Source organism: Neofelis nebulosa, chromosome 10 (genome assembly GCF_028018385.1).
Source record: "Neofelis nebulosa isolate mNeoNeb1 chromosome 10, mNeoNeb1.pri, whole genome shotgun sequence".
Taxonomy (NCBI): Eukaryota; Metazoa; Chordata; class Mammalia; order Carnivora; family Felidae; genus Neofelis; species Neofelis nebulosa.
In genome coordinates this window covers 99,376,882-99,400,066 of record NC_080791.1, presented here as the reverse complement: position 1 = coordinate 99,400,066, position 23,185 = coordinate 99,376,882, and the positions used below count along the sequence as shown (strand labels likewise).

Genomic DNA, 23,185 nt, shown 5'->3' with positions numbered 1-23,185 from the left:
CCCCCACCCCCAACCCAGAGATTTTTTTTTTTCTCTCATTCTATCTTCTTTTTGGTCTTTCTGTACAGACAGCGCCAGACCTATCAGTGAGGCAGCCCCCAGGCATTTATGGTCAAGCCGCAGTGACAGTGGAGAATTTCTCTTGGGGCCCTGTGGGGAAAACAGGAAGTGGTGGAGGCAGGAGGGGCAGGGCCCTGGAGAACCTTGTGCAAAGTGGCCCCCAGGTTCATCCATTTGGTTGGGTCAGTACGATCTTCAAATGGAGCACGCTTCTAGCAGGACCCTCACTGCCCAGCAGCCACAAAACTCCCAACCCTTTGACTCTCCTTTAATGCCACACGAGGATCTCCTTTGCCCAGCTCCCAGGAATGTTTGCCCTTCTCAGACAGCTCCACCTGTAGGAGGCAGCCAGGCGCCTCAGCCCTCCAGCCCAGAAAACAGAGAAGATATGGGGGAAGAACAGTCATTCGTGCACATCCCAGATCTCAGAGAGCAGCGGGGGAAGCTTTTTGTCCTGGAGGCGCAGTGCAAACACTTGCTCTGAATGAACACTGCTCAGGGTCCGGAGGCTCACCAGTTTCATTAGCATCCTTGGGAACATCAGTCGGTCCTAGGGGAAGAGAGGGACAAATACAGGTTCTGTCTCTCCCCAGGGAAGGGGCAAGGGTAGGGGAGTTGTGAGAGAGGTACCAAATTGTCTGTGCAAGATGTAGTCAGGGAAGGAGTCTTGAAGGGAAAACAGGTGTGTCAGGGGATAAGCCTGTGGGGAGGAGGAAAAAGGGCACCATCGGGACACTCACATGGGGGTGGTGGATGGAGACGTAGGCATGCAGAGCCTCCACGTATGTGTGTTGTAGCCTCTCTACCTGGAGCTGGTCCTGCACGTTGGGCCGGTCTACAGGTCACCAAGAGAGTCGAGGGGCAAGTCTGGCCACGGTCTTAGTTCCATATCCCAAATCACAACCCCCAAAATAGGGACATGCCACACCCAACATCTCCCAAAATAGCACGACATGGGCTTCCACCCCCACAATTCCCGCCCCATGGGGCCTGCAGCCGCCTTTCGCTGCAAGTCTCTTGCTCCCTTTCCCTCCTGCCCCTCCTCACACCTGCAGAGAAGATGCTGATGGCGATGAGCAGAGCAAACTCAGCATCATTGAGCTGCAGCTCATTCATGGCTCTGGAGAACTCAAAGATGGGGTTGATGAATTCCACCTGTAGCCCTGGGGAGGAAGAAGGGAGGCGGGGGCATGCAGCACGAGCCGTGGGAGCTTCCTTCTCTCCTCCAACTCCTCAACTTAGGGGAACTATTGGGAACGCACGAAGAAGTCTCCAGGGCTCTGCTGTGTAATGTTAGGCAAGTTTCTTAACTTCTCTAAGCCTCATCTGTGATATGGGAAGCTCATCTGAACTTGTAAGACTGTTGAGACGGCTAAATGATAAAGCATGCAAAGCACATAGTGCTGTGCCTGGCACATAGGAGGTGCTGAATTGAATGACAAGGATAAATTCTTCTATTATTGGCATTTAAAAAAAAAGTTTATTTATTTTTGAAAGACAGAACATGAGCAGGGAAAGGGCAGAGAGAGAGGGAGACACAGAATCCGAAGCAGGCTCCAGGCTCCTAGCTGTCAGCACAGAGCCCAACTCAGGGCTTGAACCCACAAAGTGCAAGATCACGAACTGAGCCGAAGTTGGACACTTAACCGATTAAGCCACCCAGATGCCCCTATTATTGGCATTCTGGAGGACCCCACATTACTAGAAATAGAGGCAACTCTTATTTTTGTTTACAAAGAAAACTTTTTCACTGGCAATAGGCCTTACTTGTTTGAATACCGGAGATAACATGTTTCACATCCCAGCAAGAACACAGCAATAAGGTTGAGGGTATGGACTATGACAACAGACTGCCTGGGTTGGAGTCCTGGCTCTACCATTTATTGGGTTGTGTGACCTTGGGTAAGTTATTTAAGTTCTCTGGGCCTTGGTTTTTCCATCTGCAGAATGGAGATAGCAATAGTACTCATCTCATGATGGATCCTTATTATATCGTGGCACATACTATATAAGTGCTTGTTAAATAAGTAATAGATTAAAAAAACAGAGCCAGATTTCTTGCTGAGGAGAGTGAAGTTCAACAAACCATGACCTAAAGTCGTGACATCTAAAGAACACTTCTCCCATCACACAGTCTCCCCCACTCCACCCTATCCCCTAAGCTCTCTCAGATTTCTTTTAGCAACCATCTGCTAACTTTTCCATTCAAGGCTTCTTGGTTAGTCACTTCCTGTACTTTCACCCTGATGTTTATCAAGTGTGTGCTAAGACATTTAATGGACAAGCCCCATTTTATAAAGCCTTTCTTGTTGAGGTGTTGAGCCTCCAATTGTGCCGAACAGCCCCTTTGTACAGAGAGGAGGCGGAGGTTCTGGAGATGGTCTGTGCACCCTTGCAGGGTCTGCTCATGTTATCAGGCCACATCATTAGTGGCTGCAGCATATAGTAGTGGGTGTAGAGAGGGATGAAGACCCGACAAAAGAGGGCCCCTGCTCCTCCTTCCCAAGATCTCGCTGACAAAAAGAAATGAAAGGCAAATGTGATGGCATCACAACTGCTTATATAAATGAATCTATAAATAGGTGCAGATTCAGATGGCACAAGCCTGCGAGTGCTGCAGGAACACCCGGACATGAGAATGGCGAAGGGTTCAAAAAGGAGGAGGTTAGGAAGGAGGAGGAGGCCATGCTTGGGAATGACCTGGATGATAAGCATTTAGGGAAAAAGGCAGAGAAAAGGAGCAGGGCTGGGTTTTTAAAGCTGGAAAAAAGTCCTCAAGTTGCCCACATTAGGCGCCTATACACTCCAGCAGCACACAGGGCACTAGAGAAGCCAGGAGATGTGACAGATGTGCCATGCTCTATAGTTAAGGGAGGCCTTCCTAGAAAGCTCAGAGTGGCCTGTATTGGACAAGAGGCATATGAGCTGGTCTGAGTCACCAGAAACCAGACAATGAGCTCTGTCCTGGAAAGCAGGACCTACCAAACCCCAAGAATGGAGTCATAGCATTGGCCCTATTTTACAGACCCACTCACTCAGGTGTTAAACTACTCGGTCTCCCGTTGAGCCGAAGTTCCAGTCCCTCCAAAACATCCTCAGCCATCCATTCTTGCCCACCCCGACTCCCAGGACACAAACATTACCAGCAACTGAATATGAGGAAGCCAACACTGCTTAGCCTACAAGTAAGGATCAAAGAGCAGCGCTGTGAACGAATTCTTGGAGAAAACATTCCAGGTGTAACGCAGCACGGGGAAGGGAGTGTTCACTCTTAACCTAAAATGGCCCTGAAGTTGCCACGTTTCAGCTTCTGTTCCACAACTCATCAAAAAAAGCATTTGAAAGATAGGGTGAAGTCAGTCCACACATTCCTTAAAGGGCACCACTGAGTTCCTTATTAAGTACTGAAAGACTCGGTGCAAAATCTTTTCTTTAGGCAAAACATCATCCAGAAGCACAATATTACACGGAGTTTCTTGTTTGGCTCAAGGAAGAAGGACATTCCTGTGCCTCTCTGACCTTCTCCAGGGTGACAATTCCCCAGAACCCCACCTCAGATTCCTTAGAATACTGTTTGAGAACCACTGGCCAAATGCAACAGAGGACAGGGGTCTATTTGGAGCAGCTGAGAGAGGCCGATCACCATTCCAACTTTCTATCTTGGGAAAACAAGAGAAGCCTTCCCTGAACAGCCACCCAAAGCCTGGGCCTGTGTCTCTGTAGTCACTATGAGCCCAATGACCAAAAGTGTCTCTCCATCCACCCCAATCTTTTTTTGATCTCAGTTCTCACCTGCCTTGGCAAAGTCTTCCCGGTTGTAACTGAAGTCCTTGAGGAAGGTGATACTCTCACTCCCAGGGTTGTACCTCCGAGACGTCTCCAGGAGCATCACCTGCACACAACAGCAGACCTCAAACAGGGACTCTGCAGGCTGGTCTCGGCATGAGGCACTTTCAACTCCCCATGCGGCTGTCGTGAAGCCCCTGCCAGAGACAATCCCGCCCCAGTCCTCCCGTCATCCCTCAGCCTTGCCAGCCACCTCAATCGCAGAGGTCTTCAGTAGGGCGATCTGGTCCTCCCGGCTGAGCTGCAGGAAGCCAGGCAGCTGTTTGGCGAAATCAACGATCTCCTGCACAGAGACGATGGCCAGCTCTGTGAAGTGGGCAAAGCGCTGCTGACGGGCCTCCCGGCTCTGGGGATCTGGTGCCATGGGCCAAGGCTATCCAGAAGGGCAAGGACGGAAGACACAAACTATACTGAGTCGGATATCAAGAAGCCAACCATGCCCTGGGCTCAGCCACCTGTCCCCAGCTCCCTCAGTTACCGTGACTCGGAGCCGGTCAGAAAAAGAGCGTCTGTTACACTGTTGCTGGGCAGCCACCAGTTTCTCAATCATGCCCCGCTGTTCTGGGCTGAGCTGGGGCAGGACTTGGGGAGGTGAGGACACCCTTGGGGGCATGGATGTGGCCTGAGCCTGTTCTTCCTCTTGCCGCTTCAGTTTCTTTAGGCGGATCTGCTCTTCGGACAAGACACCTAAGGACAGGGCCGGACGTGAGGAGGGAGGAAAAGGGGGAGACAGGAAGCAAGGATGGGGCACAGGGGTAGTTTGAGGCTCCAGAAAAGCAGAGAGCATTGAGTAAACATAAGGAAGAGATTTTAATCTATACGTAGGGACCATGTAGGAAGGCCCTGTAGGCTCAGCTGCCTGTCTACCCTCACACCCTGGCACCCCTTTCCCAGAAGCCTCCTCCCCCACTCCTGCCCCCAGACACTCACACTCTTCCCGCATGCCAGCCTGGCGGCATTTTCGAAGGCGACACTCCTGGCACTTGCGACGCATGTAGGTGTCCATGGGGCAGTGGCCCCCACTGTGGCAGACATAGCGCGCTCCTTTGATGACGCTGCGGCGGAAGAATCCCTTGCAGCCCTCACAGCTCAGCACGTTGTAGTGGAAGCCAGAGGCCTTGTCCCCACACACACTGCACAGCTCATTCCCCAGCATTTTGGGGGCTGGCCCCTTTTTCCGTTTTTGCGGACGGAGCTCTGGGTACAGGGAAGAGCCTTAGTGTTCTTCTCCAAGAAAAAAGCTTGGTGCCCAGTTGGCCACTGCCCTGAGCACTCAGTGACCTTCATTCCCTTCCTAGTCGGTTATGAGAAAGTAGCTCTCATATACCAAGTGCTATTATGTCCTAGGTATTGTCTGAGCCTTTATATGCATTGATCCATCCTTACAACAGCCATAACAGATAGATACTATTATTAAACTGGTAAGAACAGATGTTACACTTGCTCTTAGCCAAAAGGCCAAGAAGCAATAATACCATTATTACTTCCATTTTACAAATAAGGAAACCGAGACTCGGACAGGCCTAAGGTAGAGACAAAATTCACACTTAGATCACTCAAGTCTAGTTGAATCTAAAGCCTTTGGACTTAACCATGATCTTATGAGGTAAACGGCCCTAAGGTACCTCTCCCAGATCCAGGGAGCCCCTGCCTCCTCCAAATCCAACAGCTCCTCACCTGTAGACTCTGGAGGGGTATCCACCCCAGGGAGCAGGACTATGGGCTCTGCTGCCTCCAGCCCTGCCCCCAGGGAGTCCCCAGCCGACTGGGGCGTGCTGGCTTCCTCCCTGAGGACGCAGTTGCTGACTCCCAGCGCCTGGCCACTTGCATCTTGTGCATCTGGCTCCCACAGCTCCACTGCAGAGTCTAGCCCCAAAAGAGAGGCACAAGGGGGGGTCTCTCAGGTCCCTCCCATCCACTTCCTCTGTGTCCTTCTGGGAAACTGCAAACTTGTTTCTACCCCTAGAGGGCAGCAAAATGTTGGCTCATCAGGCTTCAGGCCCCTGGGGTTCATGTGGGCTCTAGGGCTAGTCACTTACAGTCCCCTGTACCTCAATACCTTAAATGAGGATGTTAACCTCTGTCCCCTTGAGGGGCTGATGTGTATCAATTTCAGAGATCAGACAGAACTCTTCAAAGCCAGTGCTGCTAAGCCCTGGACACGCCAGCTGTCCCCAGCAGCAAGCCCAGATTGGGAGGGAACAGCACCAGAACCAGTGTAGATAGAGGTAGTCTGGGCAGAAGGAGGCAAGCAATACCAAGAACGACTCTAGACTGCTCTCTGGGGTATGGCAGAAGGCAAGTAACGAAGGAGGCTGATTCCTGAGGGAGGAGAAGGGCTGAGATGTGGGCTCAGGGGAGAGGGCTGGGATGAAGAAGCTTACCAGGAGAAGCATCAGGCACAGGGGCCTCCAGCCACAAGGACATCTCTTCCTGGAGCCCTGGACATTACCAAGGGACTCTCCTGCAGGAATGATCCATGTTACAGTCTTCAGAACCGGGCTCCTTTCTGGCCTCAGCAACTTTCTCCTCCTGATCTTATCAGTACTAATATATCCGCTAACATTTACTTGCTGTATACGTACATATCAGCCTGTTCTAAGGCTTTATATGCCTTTCTCTCAATATTCCTATGGATGTCGTTACTATTCTTTCTTTTTTAAGTTTATTTATTTATTTTGAGAGAGAGAGAGACAAACAGACAGCACAAGCGGGTGAGGGGCAGAGAGAAGGAGAAACAGTATCCCAAGCAGGCTTCGCGTCATCAGCACAGAGCTCCTTGCGAGGCTTGAACTCACGAACCGTGAGATCATGACCTGAGCCGAAATCAAGAGTAGGACGTTTAACCGACTGAGCCACCCAGGCACCCCAATATCATGACTATTCTTAAGCTCATTTTACAGATCAGGAAACTGAGGTTCAAAGAGATTAAGTAAATTGCCTATGGCTACACAGTTAGGCAATGGTAGAGCCAAGATTCCAATTCTGGTCTGACTCCAAAGTCTTAGCTGTTGACCACCATGCCACCTCTTCTCCCCAAGGACCCCTCCAGGCCATCACAGAGTGTTTGGGCACATCTGCCCAGCTTCTGTCAGAGCCCCTTCCTCTTACTCCAAAGTAAGGACAGCACTGGGAACAAAGTTGGCCAGGACCAGCTCACTCACTGCTCACTCACACAGTAAAACTCACTGCTTTTTAGACACCCTCACTACTGTCACTTTCCAGGGTCCCGGCACAAACCTCCTGCCTGTGGGAGTCACTCCAGTTCACAGCCAGGACCCCCCTCCCCCAGAACCCTTCAGAAGTTATTCTGGGACCTAAATAGAATCCTGGTGCTGCCTGGGCTGCCATCACCATTATCATCCTTCAGTTCTCCCCAGAGACCACTTTCTAAGATCTACAGGGTAACCTCCCTCCCACCCCAGACTCACACACAGAGCCCCAGGCCAGTGCTGAGGAACAGACCCACCGAATCCCCAGGCCACCGGACTTCCAGGCTGGGACAGTCTCTGGAGCCCCCTTGCTGGGAGAGGAGGAAGGTGCAATCCCCTGTCCAGAGGCCTCGCTGGCTGGCGGAGGAGCCGGAGCTGAGCAAGTGAAGGACCGTGAAGGACCGGAGCCCCAGAAAAGTAATGTGGGGAGAGGCTGAGGGGAGGGACTGGTGAGGGGTCGGGCCACTTCTCCTTCCTGCTAGGCAGACTGGAGACGACTGACCAGAACCCTGGCCGCCGTCCCCCACACCCACGGAGCAGCTTCCCTACCATGCTGACTCCTCCCCAGCCCGCCGCCCCTCAGCCCAGCCTCACCCCTGCTTCCCTTCCCCCAACCATGACAGTCGCATTTCCCTGTAGACCAGCCCAGTTCCACGTCTCTCCCCTTCCTCTCCTCACCCCGGTGCCTCTTAGCTGCTCTTACAGAAAGACGGCCTCCCAGGCACCCCCACCCCAATCCCGGCAGCCTCCAGAGTCAGTATTCCCTCCCCTCCATAGACACCTCGTAGAGCAAAGGTCCCTGCACTGCCCGGAATTGCAACACCGAGCCCCAGCCTGCTTTCCCAGCCTCCCTCCTCCTCTCCTGCCTCTGGGAAAGGGCCAAAAAGCTCTCCCCACAAGCCCCGGGCCTCAGCCAAGCTGGTATCACTCCAGAGGTGGAAAGGCAGGTGCTTTTCCTTCCAGGGAGGCTTTCTGAACGTGGGTGCCCTGCAGGGGGCCACCGAAATGTGAAGAGGCCAGGAGAGAGAGGAGGAGCAATGGCAGGCCTGGCAAGGAGGTAGGGGTGGAGATGGCAGGTGACTCAGGTGCCAGCCCAGGATGGACCTGGGAAGATACACAGGTTCTCATATCTGGCAACCGTTCCATCTCAAGTGATGGTAGGTTCTAACCAGGATGTACTGAGACTATAGCTGTAGTTGTCCTGCCCTGTTGCCTGGAAAATGAGATACACCCCTGAAGGTAGATACCATGTTTAATTGATTTTATCTCCCCTGTGGCCCATGGAACAGGGCCTAGCATAGAGTCGGCAACAGAGGAGGTACTATGTTCCTGTTTCTTAAATAAGAGAAATAATATGATCCTCTTCTGTACTTGTTAACTCGTCAATTTCATCTCAACGTGTTGTTTGGCACCTGAGCTCTGGGCTCAGGTTTTGGGTTCAAATCTGGCTTTGCCTCTGCCTCTTATTAGCTGTCTGATTGCAATTAAATAAGTTACATAATGTTTCTGAACCAATTTCCCTACCTTTAAAATAGGGATGATAATAATAATGGTTTTAGCTACATAAGGTTGTCATGAGACATAAACAACGTATCACAGCACAATGTGTGGCACATAGTAAGTGTTCAAGAAATGGTAGCAGCGATCATTAACTTCCAATCCTTTCATCTATAGGTCTTCCCATCACCTGGAATCTCACACTGTTAACCTTCCAGTGCTTGTTTCACTATACCTTTTGGGCCTTAGAGCAACCTCAAGAGGGAGGGAGGGAGGGAGGGTAAATAACAGGAGCACCATTTTACAGAGAACATTCAGAAGAACTAGCCTCAGAACACTGAGCTCATGGGAGAGCCTTTTCCAAGACCACACACAGTTAGTGGCCAAGCTGGGATCAGAATCCAGATGTCCTCACTCCAGTGAGCACTCCTGTGCTCTTTCTCTTGAATTGGAGTCCAGGATGCTCCTGTCTGGTTCTCTCTCAGGTCAGCTGGACCAGTGAAGCACTAAGATGGATGGAAGAAACTGGGGCTGGTGGGTTGCTGTGGGAGAGACAGATAGCCCCGGCGATGCTTCAGTCCAGATGTGGGAGGCTGAGGTTACTGCTGGTTGTTCACCCCCTGCCCCACTCCCAGTTTCCTGCTCACAGGCTCTTCCTGTTTTGCTGTGAACTCCAGTTCCCATGGGCCCCACATTAAAGGATAGATGGACAGAGGGCCAGGGCAGGCAGCCAGGGGGATGGAAACAGATGAACAGGACACCAGGGAAGAGAGGAACGGGGACAGAGCGGGCAGAGGGCGTGGCAGAACAGGATGGGAGAAGGCCGGAGAAAGCAGAAACAGAAAGAGAGCTTGGTGAAAGATGGGAGGAAGCACAGGGTGGGGTGGGGGAACAGGCGGGGGTTGGAGAGCAGAGGCTTGAGAAGACAGCAGGCTGGGTGGTGTTGCAAAATCTGCCCCCGTATTCACTTTCACATTTCAGAAAAGCCCCTCTGACACCCCCCATCTCAAAGTTCTGCCTCCAGCTTTAGCTCTTGTTCCCTCTTATCACAAGGTCATCCCTTCACGAGGCCACCACCCTTGTCCGAACATCTCTGAGTCATGAGCACAAGGCTCTCCATTCCTCTTGCATGTCTTCCTTTCCAGATTTTCACAAGGCCCCAGCTGTCCTGGAAAAGCAGACACCAGGGACTCCAACCCCTGGGAAACTGGAACCATTCTGTCTCAGCACCCACATCATCCACCCAGTGCCCTCCTCCACCTTTCCCCACCCCCAGGAGCTTCAGCGTAGAAGGACAGTCAGAGATGTCACTGAAACGCCTGGATACAAGGAACCTGGGATGTAACATTGATCTGGGGCTTGATGACCTACCTTCTGGGAGGTGGCAAAGGCCTCCCTCATCTACTCCTGATCCTCAGCTCCCTCTCCTGACACCCCCATCTCTCTGCAGTCCAGGACCTGAGACCACACACAAGCCCCATCTGGAGCCCTTTTGACCCAGGCTAGTGCCAGCTGCTGAACAAGCAGATCAGGGCACCATCTCCTCCAAGTCAGGGAGTCTGCTCCTTTATCTCAAGTAGAAGGAAGCATTACCAGTGCTTTACTGCCAGAGCTACCCCTTCAGGTTACAGGGCTTCAGGAGCCTTCCCCGTGTGAAGAAAGAAAGGGAGAGGAAAATGGGAAAACGAAAACCTGTTGGCACCATCGCCAGAGTTTCTGCAGCCCCACCACTGGGACATCTCCCCCAAACCAGAGCAAGTAGTCAGGTGATCAGCAGCTGGGGTTACATGTCTCACTTTACCAGACCCACCCCCACAGTAGAGTCCCACTAGTCCACAGGTATTAGGTGCAAAGCCTCCCAGTGTTGTTTCTTTCCCAGTCTCCTATGTTTCTTTGGCTCCTAGAGGATCTTAGAACCTTTGGGGATCTTCCAGGTCACATTTGTGACCCTAGAACCTCCAGAGGATTTTTCCTTGCAGCAATGGGAAACTTGAAGCAAAAAGAGAGGAGCATTCCCCAGTCTACAGTCATATGTACTATTCGATAATTCCCTTGAAAGTACTCAAATTCCCATGAAGCAGGCCACAAGGTACAGTTTGGAGAGACAGACTAAGGAAACAGATTCTTGCTCTCTCCTTCACCATTCTGGAAAGATGCAGAGTGTGGGGGGTCATCTTGCAGGGCACTCAAACAACTTCTGCCCAACCTCCCAATCACAAGATAGAGAAGAACCCAGGAATTTCTGCTTCTCAGGCTTATGAGTTCAGAGATAATACAGAAGGCAGAAAGGAGAAAAGTAACATTTACTATTATGTGCTTACTATTTATCTTTACATGAATTATTTTATTTAGCAACATATATAACCCTAAGAGATAGTTACTAGCAAGTGGGTAAATATCAAATTTGAATACAGGCTTAGCTGACTCAAAATCAAACAAAGAAACACCTCAGTCCATTACACAAAAACACCTCTCTAGATCAATAAAAGGATTAACTCACCTGGATTTAGGTTTACTTCTGACAACACAGTGGAACAGTGGTTTCCAAACCTGGTCTCATTTTCATGGATTCTGATTTATTTGATCAGAGATAGGCCCATGTATCCACCTATCTATAAATCTATCTACACACCTCATTTTTTGCATCTGTATTTAGGAACAAAGGCATGGAGACTACAGAATCATCTGGTAGAAAATATGCAGGAGCTAGGGGTCAAGAAACCAGGGCTCACAGGGTGCCTGGGTGGCTCAATCGGTTAAGCGTCTCTGATTTTGGCTCAGGTCATGATCTTGCAGTTTGTGAGTTCAAGCTCTGCATCGGGCTCTGGGCTGATGGTGCAGAAATTCTGCACCCTGCCTGAAATTCTCTTCCTCTCTCTCTTTCTGCCCCACTTAGGCTCTCACTGTCTCTCAAAACAAAAAAATAAATAAATAAATAAAAACAAAAAAACAGAAAACAAAACAAGGCTCAGCTCTTGGTTCTACCATGTACTTGTGCTATAATCTTCACCCTTCCTGGATTTGTTTTTTACTACAGAAATGGAAATAATATCTGCTCCATCAATCCCTCCTACATAGGATACTTGCAGGCACAAAGGATACAGGCATACTTGAGCAAGTGGGAAGAAAAGCAAAAGTTGAATTTGCTCTACTCACCAAAATTTAGTGAGCCCAAGATTTACATTCCGAAATCACAAAGGCCTTGGGTACAAGGCAAGGCTATGTCCTTGCAAGAGTAAGGGGCATTTAGCCATGCCCCATTCAACCCAACCAATGTGAGAAAGTTTCATTAGAAATCTCTTTATTGAAGGCATTTGGGGGCCACCAAATATGGCTTAGCAATGCAGTTTGAGTAGCCTGTGAGAAATAGCCCATTATAAAGACTACCTGGGAATCAGAAAACTTGAGTTTTAATCCCTTCTCCTAAACTCTGTGACCTTGGACAAATCACTTCCTCTCTGTTTTCTTATCCTTTTTTTTTTTTAAGAACTTTTTTAATGTTTATTTTTGAGAGAGAGAGAGTGGGAGAGGGGCAGAGGGAGGGGGAGACAAAGAATCCAAAGCAGGTTCCTAGTTGTCAGCACAGAGCCCGATGCAGGGCTTGAACCCATGAACCGGGAGATCATGACCTGAGCTGAAGTCAGACGCTTAACTGACTGAGCCACCCAGTTGCCCCTGTTTTCTTATCCTTCTAAAGTAAGGGGACTAGGTTGGATCAGGGATTCAGAGATGCTGAATCAAGAAAACTATTGATGGTCTTCATGAACCTCTTAAGATTATATACAAAATTCCATTCGTGTGTGGGGACATTTTTTCTGGAAAACAGGGCACTAAATTTTCATCTGATTCGTAAAGGTGCTTATGAATAAATAAGTAGGTTAAAAACCATTTGACTACCCATCTTTCAGCTCTCAATTTCTATTCACTCCTCCATAACAATTTTGAAAGGTATATTAAAAATAACTGGATCTGGAGTCATAGGATAAAATGATCCTGCTTTCTCCCATACAGTTTTTTTTAACGTTTATTTATTTATGAAAGACAGAGAGAGCAAGAGTAGGGGAGGGGCAGAGAGAAAGAGAGGCACAGAATCTGAAACAGGCTCCAGGCTCAAATCCATAAACTGTGAGATCATGACCTGAGCCGAAGTTGGACGTTTAACCCACTGAGCCACGCAGGCACTCTAAGTTTTGTTTTGTTTTAATGTTTCTTTACTTTTGAGAGAGGGAGAAAGTCTGTGAGCAGGGGAAGGACAGAGAGAGAGGAAGGCAGAGAATCCCAAGCAGGCTCTGCACTGTCAGCACAGAGCCAGACATGGGGCTCAAGCTCACCAAGCATGACATCACAGCCTGAGTGGAAATCAGAGTCAGACCCTTAACCAACTGAGCCGCCCAGGCACCCTATTCTCCCATACAGTTGTGATGAGGTTTTATTTCTCCAACCATTTGAGGTGATTTGCTTCCAGTGGGCAGACCTGAATCAAAGCATCCCAAGGATCTGTGATCCTGGAGTCATTCCAAGCTCAGTCACAAAGCACTAAGGCCAAATTGGCTGCACCTGGATCCCAATGGCCAATGCCAAGAGGGTCTCCGATTCTGTGGAAACTACACCTACTCCACTTTATGATACACTCCTTCCCCTTATCCTTATGTATCTCCCCATTGGTCTGAAATTCCTCGCCTGTGGACTCGCTGCTTTGATTCTGCAAAGTCTGAACACACTGTCCAACATTCCTTTCGGAGGAGGCATGACATCTTAGAAGACCTCTAAAATTCGGAAGTGGACGGGTGGGAGGGCAGGGAAAGGACTGGAAGGGAAAGTGAGAGGTCTTTTGGAGCTTTGCTCAAAGGCAGGAGCAAGTAGGCTACACTGGGACCAACCTCAAGGACACAGAGAGTCCAAAGAACTGTTGACACTCTGTGCCCTGCACCAAACAGGGCCTCTCCCGGGAACAGGGCCAAGGCTCAAATTCCACCAGAAGGCAGGGGCGTGGAGAAGGGCGCCCTACACTTCCCAGCTCTCGCCCCAATTCTGCAGCGGCTGTGGCTCTGAGCTCAGGACCGGCTGCACCCCGGCCCGAGGGGGCGCTCGCTCTCCCATACACTGGCACACAGTAGGCGCCACCTTGTTACAGGGTCTCCGTGGCAGAGGCCAACCCGAGCTCAGGACTCTCTTTACCAAGACGAGATCTTCAGCTCCTTCTGCCACGCGAGGTCGCGCTACATTCCCACGCTCCTCCGCCGCGGCCGCATCGCATTCCCTCCCAGATTCCTCCTTCTCCCACCATCTCTGCCCCTCCTTTACCAAGATGGCGGCGAAGGCACTTCCGGCGTGTGTCCTTACGGGTGCGTCCGGGCGGCTGCTGTAGGTGCCACGCAGCGGGTTCCAGCCGATTTGCTGCATAGTCTACAGCGGTGATGGCGGGCAGGCCGTTTGCATGGAGCGGGGCAGCTCTTCTCCAGCTCCTTCTTGGCGTGAACCTGATAGTGATGCCACCCACCCAGGCCCGGAGTCTGCGCTTCGTCACCTTGGTAATGAGAGACGGGGTGGCCAAAGGGCTTGCCAGAGCTGGAAGGGCACGGCCGGTTGTTCGAGGGAGGGGCGGGGCTTGTGCTGGGGTCTGGATCTGGAGGAGCGGGAGCCGGTTTAGGACGAGACGACTGGCCTGGAGGGTCGGGGGCCCAGTTCGGAATTGATGTGGAGCCCGAGTTATTTTCGGGGACAGGCAGGGTGTAATTAATTACATATCAGGGCATAGGTCGGTGAGTCTGTCTTGGGACAGGGATGTTGTAGAACGGTAAAGGGACTCACCCTTAAGCCTTTGGTGATTTTTCCCCCCATCCCTTCCCCCATCCCCGGCATTGCTTTCGTTTCTCCTTTCCTTTCCCATCTGTATCTTTGGCTTCTCTTATGGTCTCCAGTGGCGTTGGTTGGCCAAATTAGAATCTCTGGAACCTGTTCAAAGTTACTGACTTCTGAGTTGGGGTCTTTTGCAGGGGGTAGAGTTAAGGCTTCCTAGAAGGAGTAAGGCATCTCTCCCCAACAAGGGGCAGAGATGGGCTCTTTGTCCCTGTCGAGGAACTCTCTGACCTGTAGGCAAACCATTTTCTTTCCTCAGCTGTACCGACATGGAGACCGTTCGCCAGTGAAGACATATCCCAAGGATCCCTATCAGGAAGAGGAGTGGCCCCAGGGGTTTGGTCAGCTAACTAAGGTGGGTCAGAAGCCAGCCTCCATTCAGGGCGTGCTGTAGAATGAGTGACCTCGAGAGCAGGCTACAGAACTTGGGGCTCCACCAAACTCTCATTTGCCATGTGGGTGCTGACTTTGACCTTAAACTTACTTTCCTCTGTGTCCAGGACAGATGCCATATACAATCAGCCACTTAGTAAATGACTTCTGTGATCAGATTAACCCACTCCTACTTCCAGACAGGGTAAATTTGGAAAGCAATAGTGCCTAAGCCCTGTGGGCTTGCAAGCTGTCCCTTCCCTCTTAACTCTTGAGTTTGCCCACAGGAGGGGATGCTACAGCATTGGGAGCTGGGCCAGGCTCTGCGGCAACGCTACCATGGCTTTCTCAACACCTCTTACCACCGGCAAGAGGTAAGGCTGGGAGCTCCAAGAGGCAAGGGGAGTGGAATCTACTATCCTCACCCCCTGCCCTCGGGAAGCCTGGGGCACTCTGGCCTCCTGCCATGAGTTTTTGGTAACAACTACAGGACACGACATCCAAGAGCTGTGTAGAACAGAGTCCTAGAGGCCGAGTTGCCCCTCCTTGACTTGGAAGGGGCAAAACTGATCAAGCATCCAATCTCAGACTTTAGGGTCTGGCAAAGTCTTTTCTGATTCTGTGGAATAGCGTAGACTTTCCATCCAAAACACTTACTGAGTACCTACTAAGGGCAAAGTGCTGTGCCAGCACTGTGCATGTAATGGTGCACCACACAGATACGATCTCTGTTTTCATGGAGCTTAGAATGAAGTGGGGGTGACAGACGATAAACCACACAGAGCCAAGACGTAAAGGTAGGAGGGAACACATGTAGAGAAGGCATGTCAGGAAAGATTGGCAAGTGTTCCTGATTCTTGAAGCCCTCTTCCTAGAGCCCGGGGATGGCGATGAATGTTCCTCTGGTTACCATTATCAACCACAGGCTGTGGGGTCCTCAATGTTATTGTTCCCTTGAGGGCCAGCTCTGTCCTGGTCTTGCCCCTCCCCACTGCTTCCTCCTCCCTTTGCACAAGCAATTAACTGTTCTCTATTTCCTCTCCCTGATCTCTAAGCTACTTTATTAAGGGGTATATGTATGTGGTAGGAGACAGTTTCTGCCTTCAAGAACTCTAGATAGGGAGATAGGCGTTGTTATAAAAGCAGACAGATAGACAGACCTGACAGCCTCACTGACTGACAGCCTTATACTTTGGACTGGGAAGGCATTTGAACTAGAGCCATTACAACAGGAGTTCTTCACAGAGTGGTGACAGCTAGCCACTACCTGAGCATTTGGCCCTTTGCTGGGAAGAGGGACAAGGAAGGTCAGAGATGGGGAGCAGGGGCCACCATCTGCTGGGTAACCATCAAGAACAGGTTCAGGTTGGGGCGCCTGGGTGGCGCAGTCGGTTAAGCGTCCGACTTCAGCCAGGTCACGATCTCGCGGTCCGTGAGTTCGAGCCCCGCGTCAGGCTCTGGGCCAATGGCTCGGAGCCTGGAGCCTGTTTCCGATTCTGTGTCTCCCTCTCTCTCTGCCCCTCCCCCGTTCATGCTCTGTCTCTCTCTGTCCCAAAAATAAATAAAAAAAAAATGTTAAAAAAAAAAAAAAAAAAAAAAAAAAAAAAAAAAAGAACAGGTTCAGGTTCTCCCCCTGAGGCCCCAATGAGGGGCCAAAGTTGCCCCACCCCACCCCCACAGGTAAGACTTGTGTTGTTGTCTCTGCAGGTTTATGTGCGAAGCACAGACTTTGACCGTACGCTCATGAGTGCTGAGGCCAACCTGGCCGGACTCTTCCCTCCCAACGGGATACAGCGCTTCAACCCAAATATCTCTTGGCAACCTATCCCTGTTCACACTGTGCCCATCACTGAGGATAGGGTAAGACTGGCCAGCGCTTCCCTGGAGGCGGTGAGAGGGACAACTCTGGCCATGGGCCTGCTGATCCCTGACTCCTTCTCAGCCTGTTTTCCCCACTTTGTTCTGCAGCTGCTGAAGTTCCCGTTGGGCCCGTGTCCCCGTTACGAGCAGTTACAGAATGAGACCCGACAGACGCCAGAGTATCAGAATGAGATCATTCAGAATGCAGTGAGTGGGGCTGAGGTGGAGGTCATCACGCTGTCCTTTCCCCAGGGCAGGACTCATCCCCTGATCCTTTTTTCATAGCAATTTCTGGATATGGTGGCCAACGAGACAGGCCTTACAGACCTGACGCTGGAGACCGTCTGGAATGTCTATGACACACTCTTCTGCGAGGTGAGCCCACTTAGGGTCCCAGTGTGACCTTTCTTCTCTCACACCTCGGCAGGCCCAGGTGACCAGGACAAGTGGGACAGCATGCCTGGATACCATTCCCACCGGGGAGGTCCAGGCAAGCCGCTTCTTGCGAAACAAGGGAACTTCCCTCAAGGGTGAAAAAGAACCTCAGAGTGGGAAATGGTTTATTATCTGTCAGCAGTTCTTGCCCCTCTCCACCCAGAACTCTCGTGCTATCCGAGATTCTGCTGAGTCACGCTTTTCGTGCCTGAGCTTCCTTTCCTGTGTCCTGTCCACCATGTCTCCTGGTTCCAGTCCCTCAGCCTCACCTCTCCTCTCCTCTCCCTCCCTCACACACACACAGGCACCTTCCCGCTGGGGAAGAGAGCTGTCCCCGGAGAGGCTCTGGCCTAGGCCTGGGGAGCTAACCTGCCTGCTGCGATACACAGCAAACACACGGGCTGGTCCTGCCACCCTGGGCCTCTCCCCAGACCATGCAGCATCTGAGCCGGCTAAAGGACTTCAGCTTCCGCTTCCTCTTCGGGATCTACGAGCAGGCAGAGAAGGCCCGGCTTCAGGGGGGTGAGTGACCAGAGCAGCATGTCACTTCCCTCCTCAGGACCCTACAGCATTAACAACCTGCTCTGGAAGGCTGCTCACACGCTTCCCTCTCCCCCCATAGTCTTCTCTGCCCATTCAGAACCAGACCTCCCATTAGTCACCAAAGCCTTCCCCCGCCCTCCAAATGCTTATAGCTCCTCTGTCACCGTATGATCGACCACAGTCAGGTTTGCGTGCTTCTTTCCTGCCATTCATCTTCTTAAGTCACTCGTGTCAGGAGACCCTCTGTCCCCTTAAATGAATACCTCCCTCCAGAAACCCACCAGGGAACGCTTTGCAAGAAGGCTGAGAATAATACACATGTGCCAGTTTCCTGGTCTGAGCACCCAAGGGAGGGCCAGCTGTCAAACCTTCCTGATATCTCTGTAGTTTTCAGAGCCTGCATGTGGGAGAGCTCCCGTATTTGCCACCATCTTATGGGTTTTGAAGCAGTCTTAAGTTTATATCTGTTCCAAACTGGAGTAATTCTTCAGACATGGGCAGGACCTCGTAGCTCACTTATAAAGGGGCAGCTCTCTATATCTGTTGAAATGTACATATCTTGTTTTATCTTGCTTCTCTCTGTAAGTTTCAAAGTTCTTAGAGAACAGGGGTGCTGAAGAGTTTCCTGCATGGTTCCCATGCACCTAAAAGTTCCCTGTGCGGGTGATCAGACCCAGGACCAGCAGAGGGTGAAGGGGCTCAGATAGGTCTGATCAAAAGACAGGGGTAGCTGGAGCCACTGACACCGGGATCTCTTCTTCCTTAGGAGTCCTGTTGGCTCAGATACGGAAGAACCTGACCCTCATGGCAGCCTCTTCCCAACTCCCTAAGCTGCTGGTTTACTCTGCGGTAAGCTCCCATACTCGCCAGCATGCGAACGTCGGCCAGAGAGCTGGCTGTCTCCTCTGTTCAGTGCCTGGGGCGGGAGGGAGGCGGGGGTTAGGTGAGGAGGGCTGACAGGGAGCTCCTCTCTGTTACAGCACGACACCACCCTGGTGGCTCTGCAAATGGCACTGGATGTCTACAATGGGGAACAAGCCCCCTACGCCTCCTGCCACATATTTGAACTGTACCAGGAAGATAATGGGTGAGTGGACAGTCTGCCCTCCGGAGGGGCAATTGTGTGGAGGCTGTGGGCAGCCCAAGCACTCAGTTATAGGCCCGCTGAGCAGCTTCCACCGCCTCTCCTGTCAACCCTCAGGAATTTCTCAGTGGAGATGTACTTTCGGAATGAGAGTAACAAGGCTCCCTGGCCGCTGATCCTGCCTGGCTGCCCTCACCGCTGCCCCCTGCAGGACTTCCTTCACCTCACAGAGCCCGTCGTGCCCAAGGATTGGCAGCAAGAATGCCAGCTGGCAAGCGGGCCTGCAGACACGGGTGAGTGGCTGCCTGCCTCCACTAGTAATGTCCCAAAACAACCTTCGTTTCCTGCCCACCGGTCTCCCGAGAGCTGCTGCCCTTCCAGCCATCTCAGTGCATTTCCCTAGACCACCCTGACACCATTGCTCACCTTCTCTCCATTCCTCACTCTCAGGCGATGCCCTCACTTCTCAGATCACTGAGAAAATAACGGTAGCCAGGAGAGCCTGGGCTCATCCTGCAACCAGCAGATCTTCCAGCTTACTTGCTGCTGTAAGCTGCTACCTGAGGCCAATCTCTGCACTTGTGCTCCGGGTCCATCTCTTCTCACCTCCAGAGACTTCTGGAGCCTTCGTGTTTTCTCTCTACTGGGTCAGTCCCTCCTTGAGAGCCTTACAAAGACCTCTCAGGGCACCATCTTCCTCCAGCCACCACTGTTTCTCTGTTCCTTATGAAAGTGGAATCCTTCCTGGTTTGCTTTTTCAGTGCCTGTTCTGTCAGACTCCCGATAGAGAGGCTTGTGTCACCTTCCACACCAGTGAAGCCACTTTTGTAAAGGACCAATTACCTCCTCTTACCAAAGCCAGTGACCAATTCTTAGCTTCTCTCATCTCTCTGGGGCATGATGTAATCAGTCAGTCCTTCCTTAGACACTTTCTTGGCTTCTCTGCTTTTTCTTCTGACTTACAGGTAGCTTCCTTACTGGCTTTTTCTCCTGACTAAACAGTGGATGGCCCAGGGCTCACCCTGGCCCTTCCCCATGTGTGCACACTCCCAAAACAATCCCATCCAACCTCATGGCTTTACATACCACCTCCATGCAGAGTTCCATCCTTTTATGACTCAGATTCATGACCTTTTCTCTGAGCTACCGACTCACATATCTGACTGCTGATTGGAGGTCTCTCCATGGAGGTCAGCTAGAACATCTCAAAGCTGCTGTGTCTGAAACCAAACACTCTTGCCCCTAAATCCACTCTTCCTCCAGTCTTGCCCATCTTAGCAAATGCCACATTAGTCACCTAGTTGTGGAGCGTAACCCTAAGAGTCATCTTGAATACCCTCTTTCTCAGACCCCACATCCAGTCCACTAGCAGATCCCATCGGCTCAACCTTTAAAATACATCCTCTTGCCTCCCTGGTCTGATCTGCGCTCATCTCTTGCCTACACTACTGAAAAGTTTCCCACTGTTCTTTCTGATTCTCTTCTTGTACCTACCAGTCTCACAGTACCACAGAGTTAATTTTTTTTTTTTTTTTTGATGTTTCATGTATTTATTTCAAGAGAGAGAGAGAGAGAGAGAGAGCAGGGGAGGAGCAGAGAGAGAGAGAGAATCCCAAGCAGGCTCCTTGCCGTCAGTCCAGAGCCTGACTCGGGGCTCAGTCCCACTAACCGTGAGATCACGATATGAGCCAAAACCAGGAGTCAGACTCTTAACAGACTGAGCCACCAAGGCATCCCGAGTTAATTTATTTATTTATTTATTTATTTTTTTTTTTTTTTAATTTTTTAATTTTTTTTTTAACGTTTTATTTATTTTTGAGACAGAGACAGAGCATGAACGGGGGAGGGTCAGAGAGAGGGAGACACAGAATCTGAAGCAGGCTCCAGGCTCTGAGCTGTCAGCACGGAGCCCGACGCGGGGCTCGAACTCACGGACCGCGAGATCATGACCTGAGCTGAAGTCGGCCGCTTAACTGACTGAGCCACCCAGGCGCCCCCCGAGTTAATTTTTTTAAAACATAAATCAGTTGACATCACTACCCTTCTCAGAATCTTCCGGTGGCTTCCCATGACATTTGGAACAAAATCCAAGTTCTTTCTCATGGCCTTCCAGGCCCTTCTTGGTCTGATCCTCAGTGCTGATCTCCTACTTGCCCCTCACTCTGCTATAGTGATATTGGCTTTCTAGCTGATCCTAGAATTTGCCAAACTTATTTCCCCATCAGGGCCTTTTGTATTTGCTTCTTGTCTACTCATCCCCCCTGCCCCTGCCCCCAGACCCTCTTCTCTCATATCTGAGCATCTCAGGGACTCCAGGTCTCTGGTCAGATTGTCATTTCCTCAGTGATCCGTTCCCTGACTGACCTACCTTTCCATCCTTTTCCCCTTAGTTTGGTTTGTCTTTCTTCTACCATTTGTCACTGACCTAGATATATCCCCATTGTAAGAAGAGCACGTGGTATACGGTAGACAAATATTTGTTGGAGGAACACTGACGTGACCTTTCTGTCCCCCTCCCCAACCTGTGCTCAGAGGTGATCGTGGCCTTGGCTGTATGCGGCTCCATCCTCTTCCTTCTCATAGTGCTGCTCCTCACTGTCCTCTTCCGGATGCAGGCCCAGCCTCCGGGCTACCGCCATGTCGCAGATGGGGAGGATCATGCCTGACAACCACTCAGCCCCCTTCCCTCTGCCTCCTAGGGGAGGTGGGCTGGGCCCTTGCTCCTGACTATTGCTGCTCCCCAGCCCACGGACAGGAGACCCTGGGTTGGCCTCCCTCTGATTATCCTAACCTAGATGAACAAGTGGGGCTCGGCTTGGCCCATGGCACCTGTCGCTCAGCATTCATGTGCCTCCTCTTTACCAAGTACTATGTTGGACTTTGGCTTTCTCCAAACAAGACTTGCCTCCGCCATGCTTCCGAAGGACTAGAAGTGTAGACAAGTATCCAAGTTTCACTCAGGACCTGGGATTGAAAAACTGAAGGAGTTGGTGCTTGATCGCCTTGCCCCCGCCAATCAAGCCTTGCTCTCTCTTCCAGCTTGGAGTCTTTGGCAAATGGTTCAGGGGACACAGTCTTGCCTCTCAGTGCTTATTTTAGTGGGAAAAACTGCACAACATTGGGCGTACAACCATTGGCCACTAAGGAGCTGGATCACCCAAAGGCCAGCCAGCCAAGTTTTCCTTTGTCCCCCTGAAGCCACCATTAGAGTCAGACATAATGCTTCAGGCACCTTTGTCACCCTGCAGCTGAAGCAGGTCAGAAGGGTGTTTGTACTGGGGGGGGGGGGGGGGGGAGTGAGTTGTACAGTTGTGACACTACTATCCCAGTCGGCTAGGCTGGGGTCTCTAGGGACCAGAGTTAAATGTAGGTTGTAAGCTGGACAGCTTGTGGCTGTGGCCCAGAATAGGGCTAAGGCAGCGTCCAGAGAATGAAAGTTTTAGACTCAGTGCTGTTTCTGTGCCTTTTCTTCATTTTGGGGGGCCCAAGAAGCCCTTTGACCAGGTCAGTGCTGTAAAATCCACTCAGAAGCTCAGTTGGGTATGGTTTTATTGGCCATATCAATAGTGAGCACAAACTGAAAACCACTACCTGATCACTCTGCCACTGCACGTCAAAGAAAAGTACCTTGGCCCCAGGCTAGATAATAGCAAGGACCCTTGGGGCACCTGGGGCACCAACTCTGGAGAAGTTTCTGGATCTAAGTCCAGAGCAGTAACATGCCAGTGTCCCAGTCCCACAGTGTCCCATGCCACAGTGTCCCTGCTCCGACCCTAAGACTTGGATACCTTTGGCCCTTTAACACATAGCCGCCTCTTCTCACAGGATTTGTTCTCAGGTGGCTCCAAGCCCTTGCTTGGCCCACACCGTCATTAATGTGTCTCATTTCCGCATCCCAGCTTCCTGGCTCCAAATGAGAATGTGATAACCTAGGAGGAGTGAGACCAGTCTGACTTGCACCTTCCATTATCAGTCTCTGAGAACTTGGGGTTGGCCCAGGGAACCTAGGACTTGGTAAGGAAATACCAGGAAATTGGGACAGCAGCCAGGCATTGCCATGACCAGGACAAAGGAAGAGGCATGGAGGGCCCAGGCCAAAAGAGTCCACGGTCTCCTGGTAGTCTTCTTTACTGACTCCTTCCCTGGGGTGACTGGTAGGGCTAACCTGAGGAGAGCCTGCACTCAACCTTGGGGAGTAGGATAGGGCTTGGCCAGTCTGAGATACAACCTACTTCACTCACCCATCACAGAGGCCAGCGTGTCCCCCATGGGATTGAACTCATTGAGCTGCAGAGACAAGGGCATAAGCATGAGGAGAGGTTGAGGTACTGGGAGAAGGGCACATGAGGATAAATTTCTGGTCGTTTTTGGTCAATAAAGTAGGTTGAATCCCTGCTTCCTCCCATCATTATTTGAG

At 51.1% G+C, this 23,185-nt stretch overlaps 3 protein-coding genes and 1 pseudogene across 16 annotated transcripts in view; 1 reads left to right on the top strand and 3 right to left on the bottom strand.

Annotated features, from left to right (window-relative positions):
- Positions 1 to 312: 312 nt before the first annotated feature.
- NR1H3 (nuclear receptor subfamily 1 group H member 3) lies at positions 313 to 7,821 on the bottom strand. Of its 8 annotated transcripts, none has more exons than XM_058688923.1 (10): positions 7,797 to 7,821; positions 6,291 to 6,370; positions 5,584 to 5,772; positions 4,837 to 5,103; positions 4,385 to 4,593; positions 4,100 to 4,279; positions 3,853 to 3,952; positions 1,110 to 1,223; positions 801 to 895; positions 313 to 610 (listed from the first exon to the last, which is right to left on the bottom strand). In XM_058688923.1, exons 2-10 carry the CDS (start codon positions 6,331 to 6,333, stop codon positions 464 to 466), a joined length of 1,344 nt encoding a protein of 447 aa, XP_058544906.1. In that variant the 5' UTR covers positions 6,334 to 6,370; positions 7,797 to 7,821; the 3' UTR covers positions 313 to 463. The 8 variants fall into 8 exon arrangements, with proteins under 8 accessions (XP_058544906.1, XP_058544904.1, XP_058544903.1 ...); XM_058688921.1 differs by having other exon boundaries at positions 7,713 to 7,818; XM_058688920.1 differs by lacking the exon at positions 7,797 to 7,821 and adding an exon at positions 7,338 to 7,664.
- On the bottom strand, positions 5,252 to 5,376 carry LOC131488999 (U2 spliceosomal RNA; annotated as a pseudogene).
- A 6,086-nt stretch (positions 7,822 to 13,907) lies between the features above and the next one.
- ACP2 (acid phosphatase 2, lysosomal) lies at positions 13,908 to 23,163 on the top strand. 5 transcript variants are annotated; one of them, XM_058688929.1, is made up of 11 exons: positions 13,908 to 14,146; positions 14,734 to 14,829; positions 15,134 to 15,220; positions 16,554 to 16,706; positions 16,815 to 16,913; positions 16,992 to 17,081; positions 17,573 to 17,663; positions 18,451 to 18,533; positions 18,665 to 18,771; positions 18,886 to 19,061; positions 21,301 to 23,163. In XM_058688929.1, the coding sequence occupies exons 1-11, from the start codon at positions 14,033 to 14,035 to the stop codon at positions 21,432 to 21,434; spliced, it is 1,230 nt and encodes a 409-aa protein (XP_058544912.1). In that variant the 5' UTR covers positions 13,908 to 14,032; the 3' UTR covers positions 21,435 to 23,163. The 5 variants fall into 5 exon arrangements, with proteins under 5 accessions (XP_058544912.1, XP_058544911.1, XP_058544914.1 ...); XM_058688928.1 differs by having other exon boundaries at positions 17,531 to 17,663; XM_058688932.1 differs by lacking the exon at positions 13,908 to 14,146 and adding an exon at positions 14,258 to 14,377 and having other exon boundaries at positions 17,531 to 17,663.
- DDB2 (damage specific DNA binding protein 2) overlaps positions 22,301 to 23,185 on the bottom strand; it is a 21,714-nt gene continuing 20,829 nt past the window's right edge. For all 3 annotated transcript variants that reach the window (XM_058688917.1, XM_058688916.1, XM_058688918.1), the window contains 2 exons: positions 23,010 to 23,055; positions 22,301 to 22,697 (listed from right to left, as the gene is read on the bottom strand). In XM_058688917.1, the coding sequence (XP_058544900.1) occupies positions 22,651 to 22,697; positions 23,010 to 23,055 (93 nt within the window). In that variant the 3' untranslated portion in view covers positions 22,301 to 22,650. The remainder of the gene's footprint in view (positions 22,698 to 23,009; positions 23,056 to 23,185) is intronic.

Excerpts from the sequence above, each read along its gene's own strand:
- ACP2 (XM_058688928.1), top strand. The coding sequence starts at position 14,033 with ATGGCGGGCAGGCCGTTTGCATGGAGCGGGGCAGCTCTTCTCCAGCTC. Across the intron at positions 17,664-18,450 it reads GAAGGCCCGGCTTCAGGGGG|GAGTCCTGTTGGCTCAGATA; the intron begins GTGAGTGACCAG and ends CTTCTTCCTTAG. Across the intron at positions 18,772-18,885 it reads CTGTACCAGGAAGATAATGG|GAATTTCTCAGTGGAGATGT; the intron begins GTGAGTGGACAG and ends GTCAACCCTCAG.
- NR1H3 (XM_058688923.1), bottom strand. The coding sequence starts at position 6,333 with ATGTCCTTGTGGCTGGAGGCCCCTGTGCCTGATGCTTCTCCTG. Across the intron at positions 4,280-4,384 it reads CTGACCGGCTCCGAGTCACG|CCTTGGCCCATGGCACCAGA; the intron begins GTAACTGAGGGA and ends CCTTCTGGATAG. Across the intron at positions 3,953-4,099 it reads TGAAGACCTCTGCGATTGAG|GTGATGCTCCTGGAGACGTC; the intron begins GTGGCTGGCAAG and ends TGTTGTGTGCAG.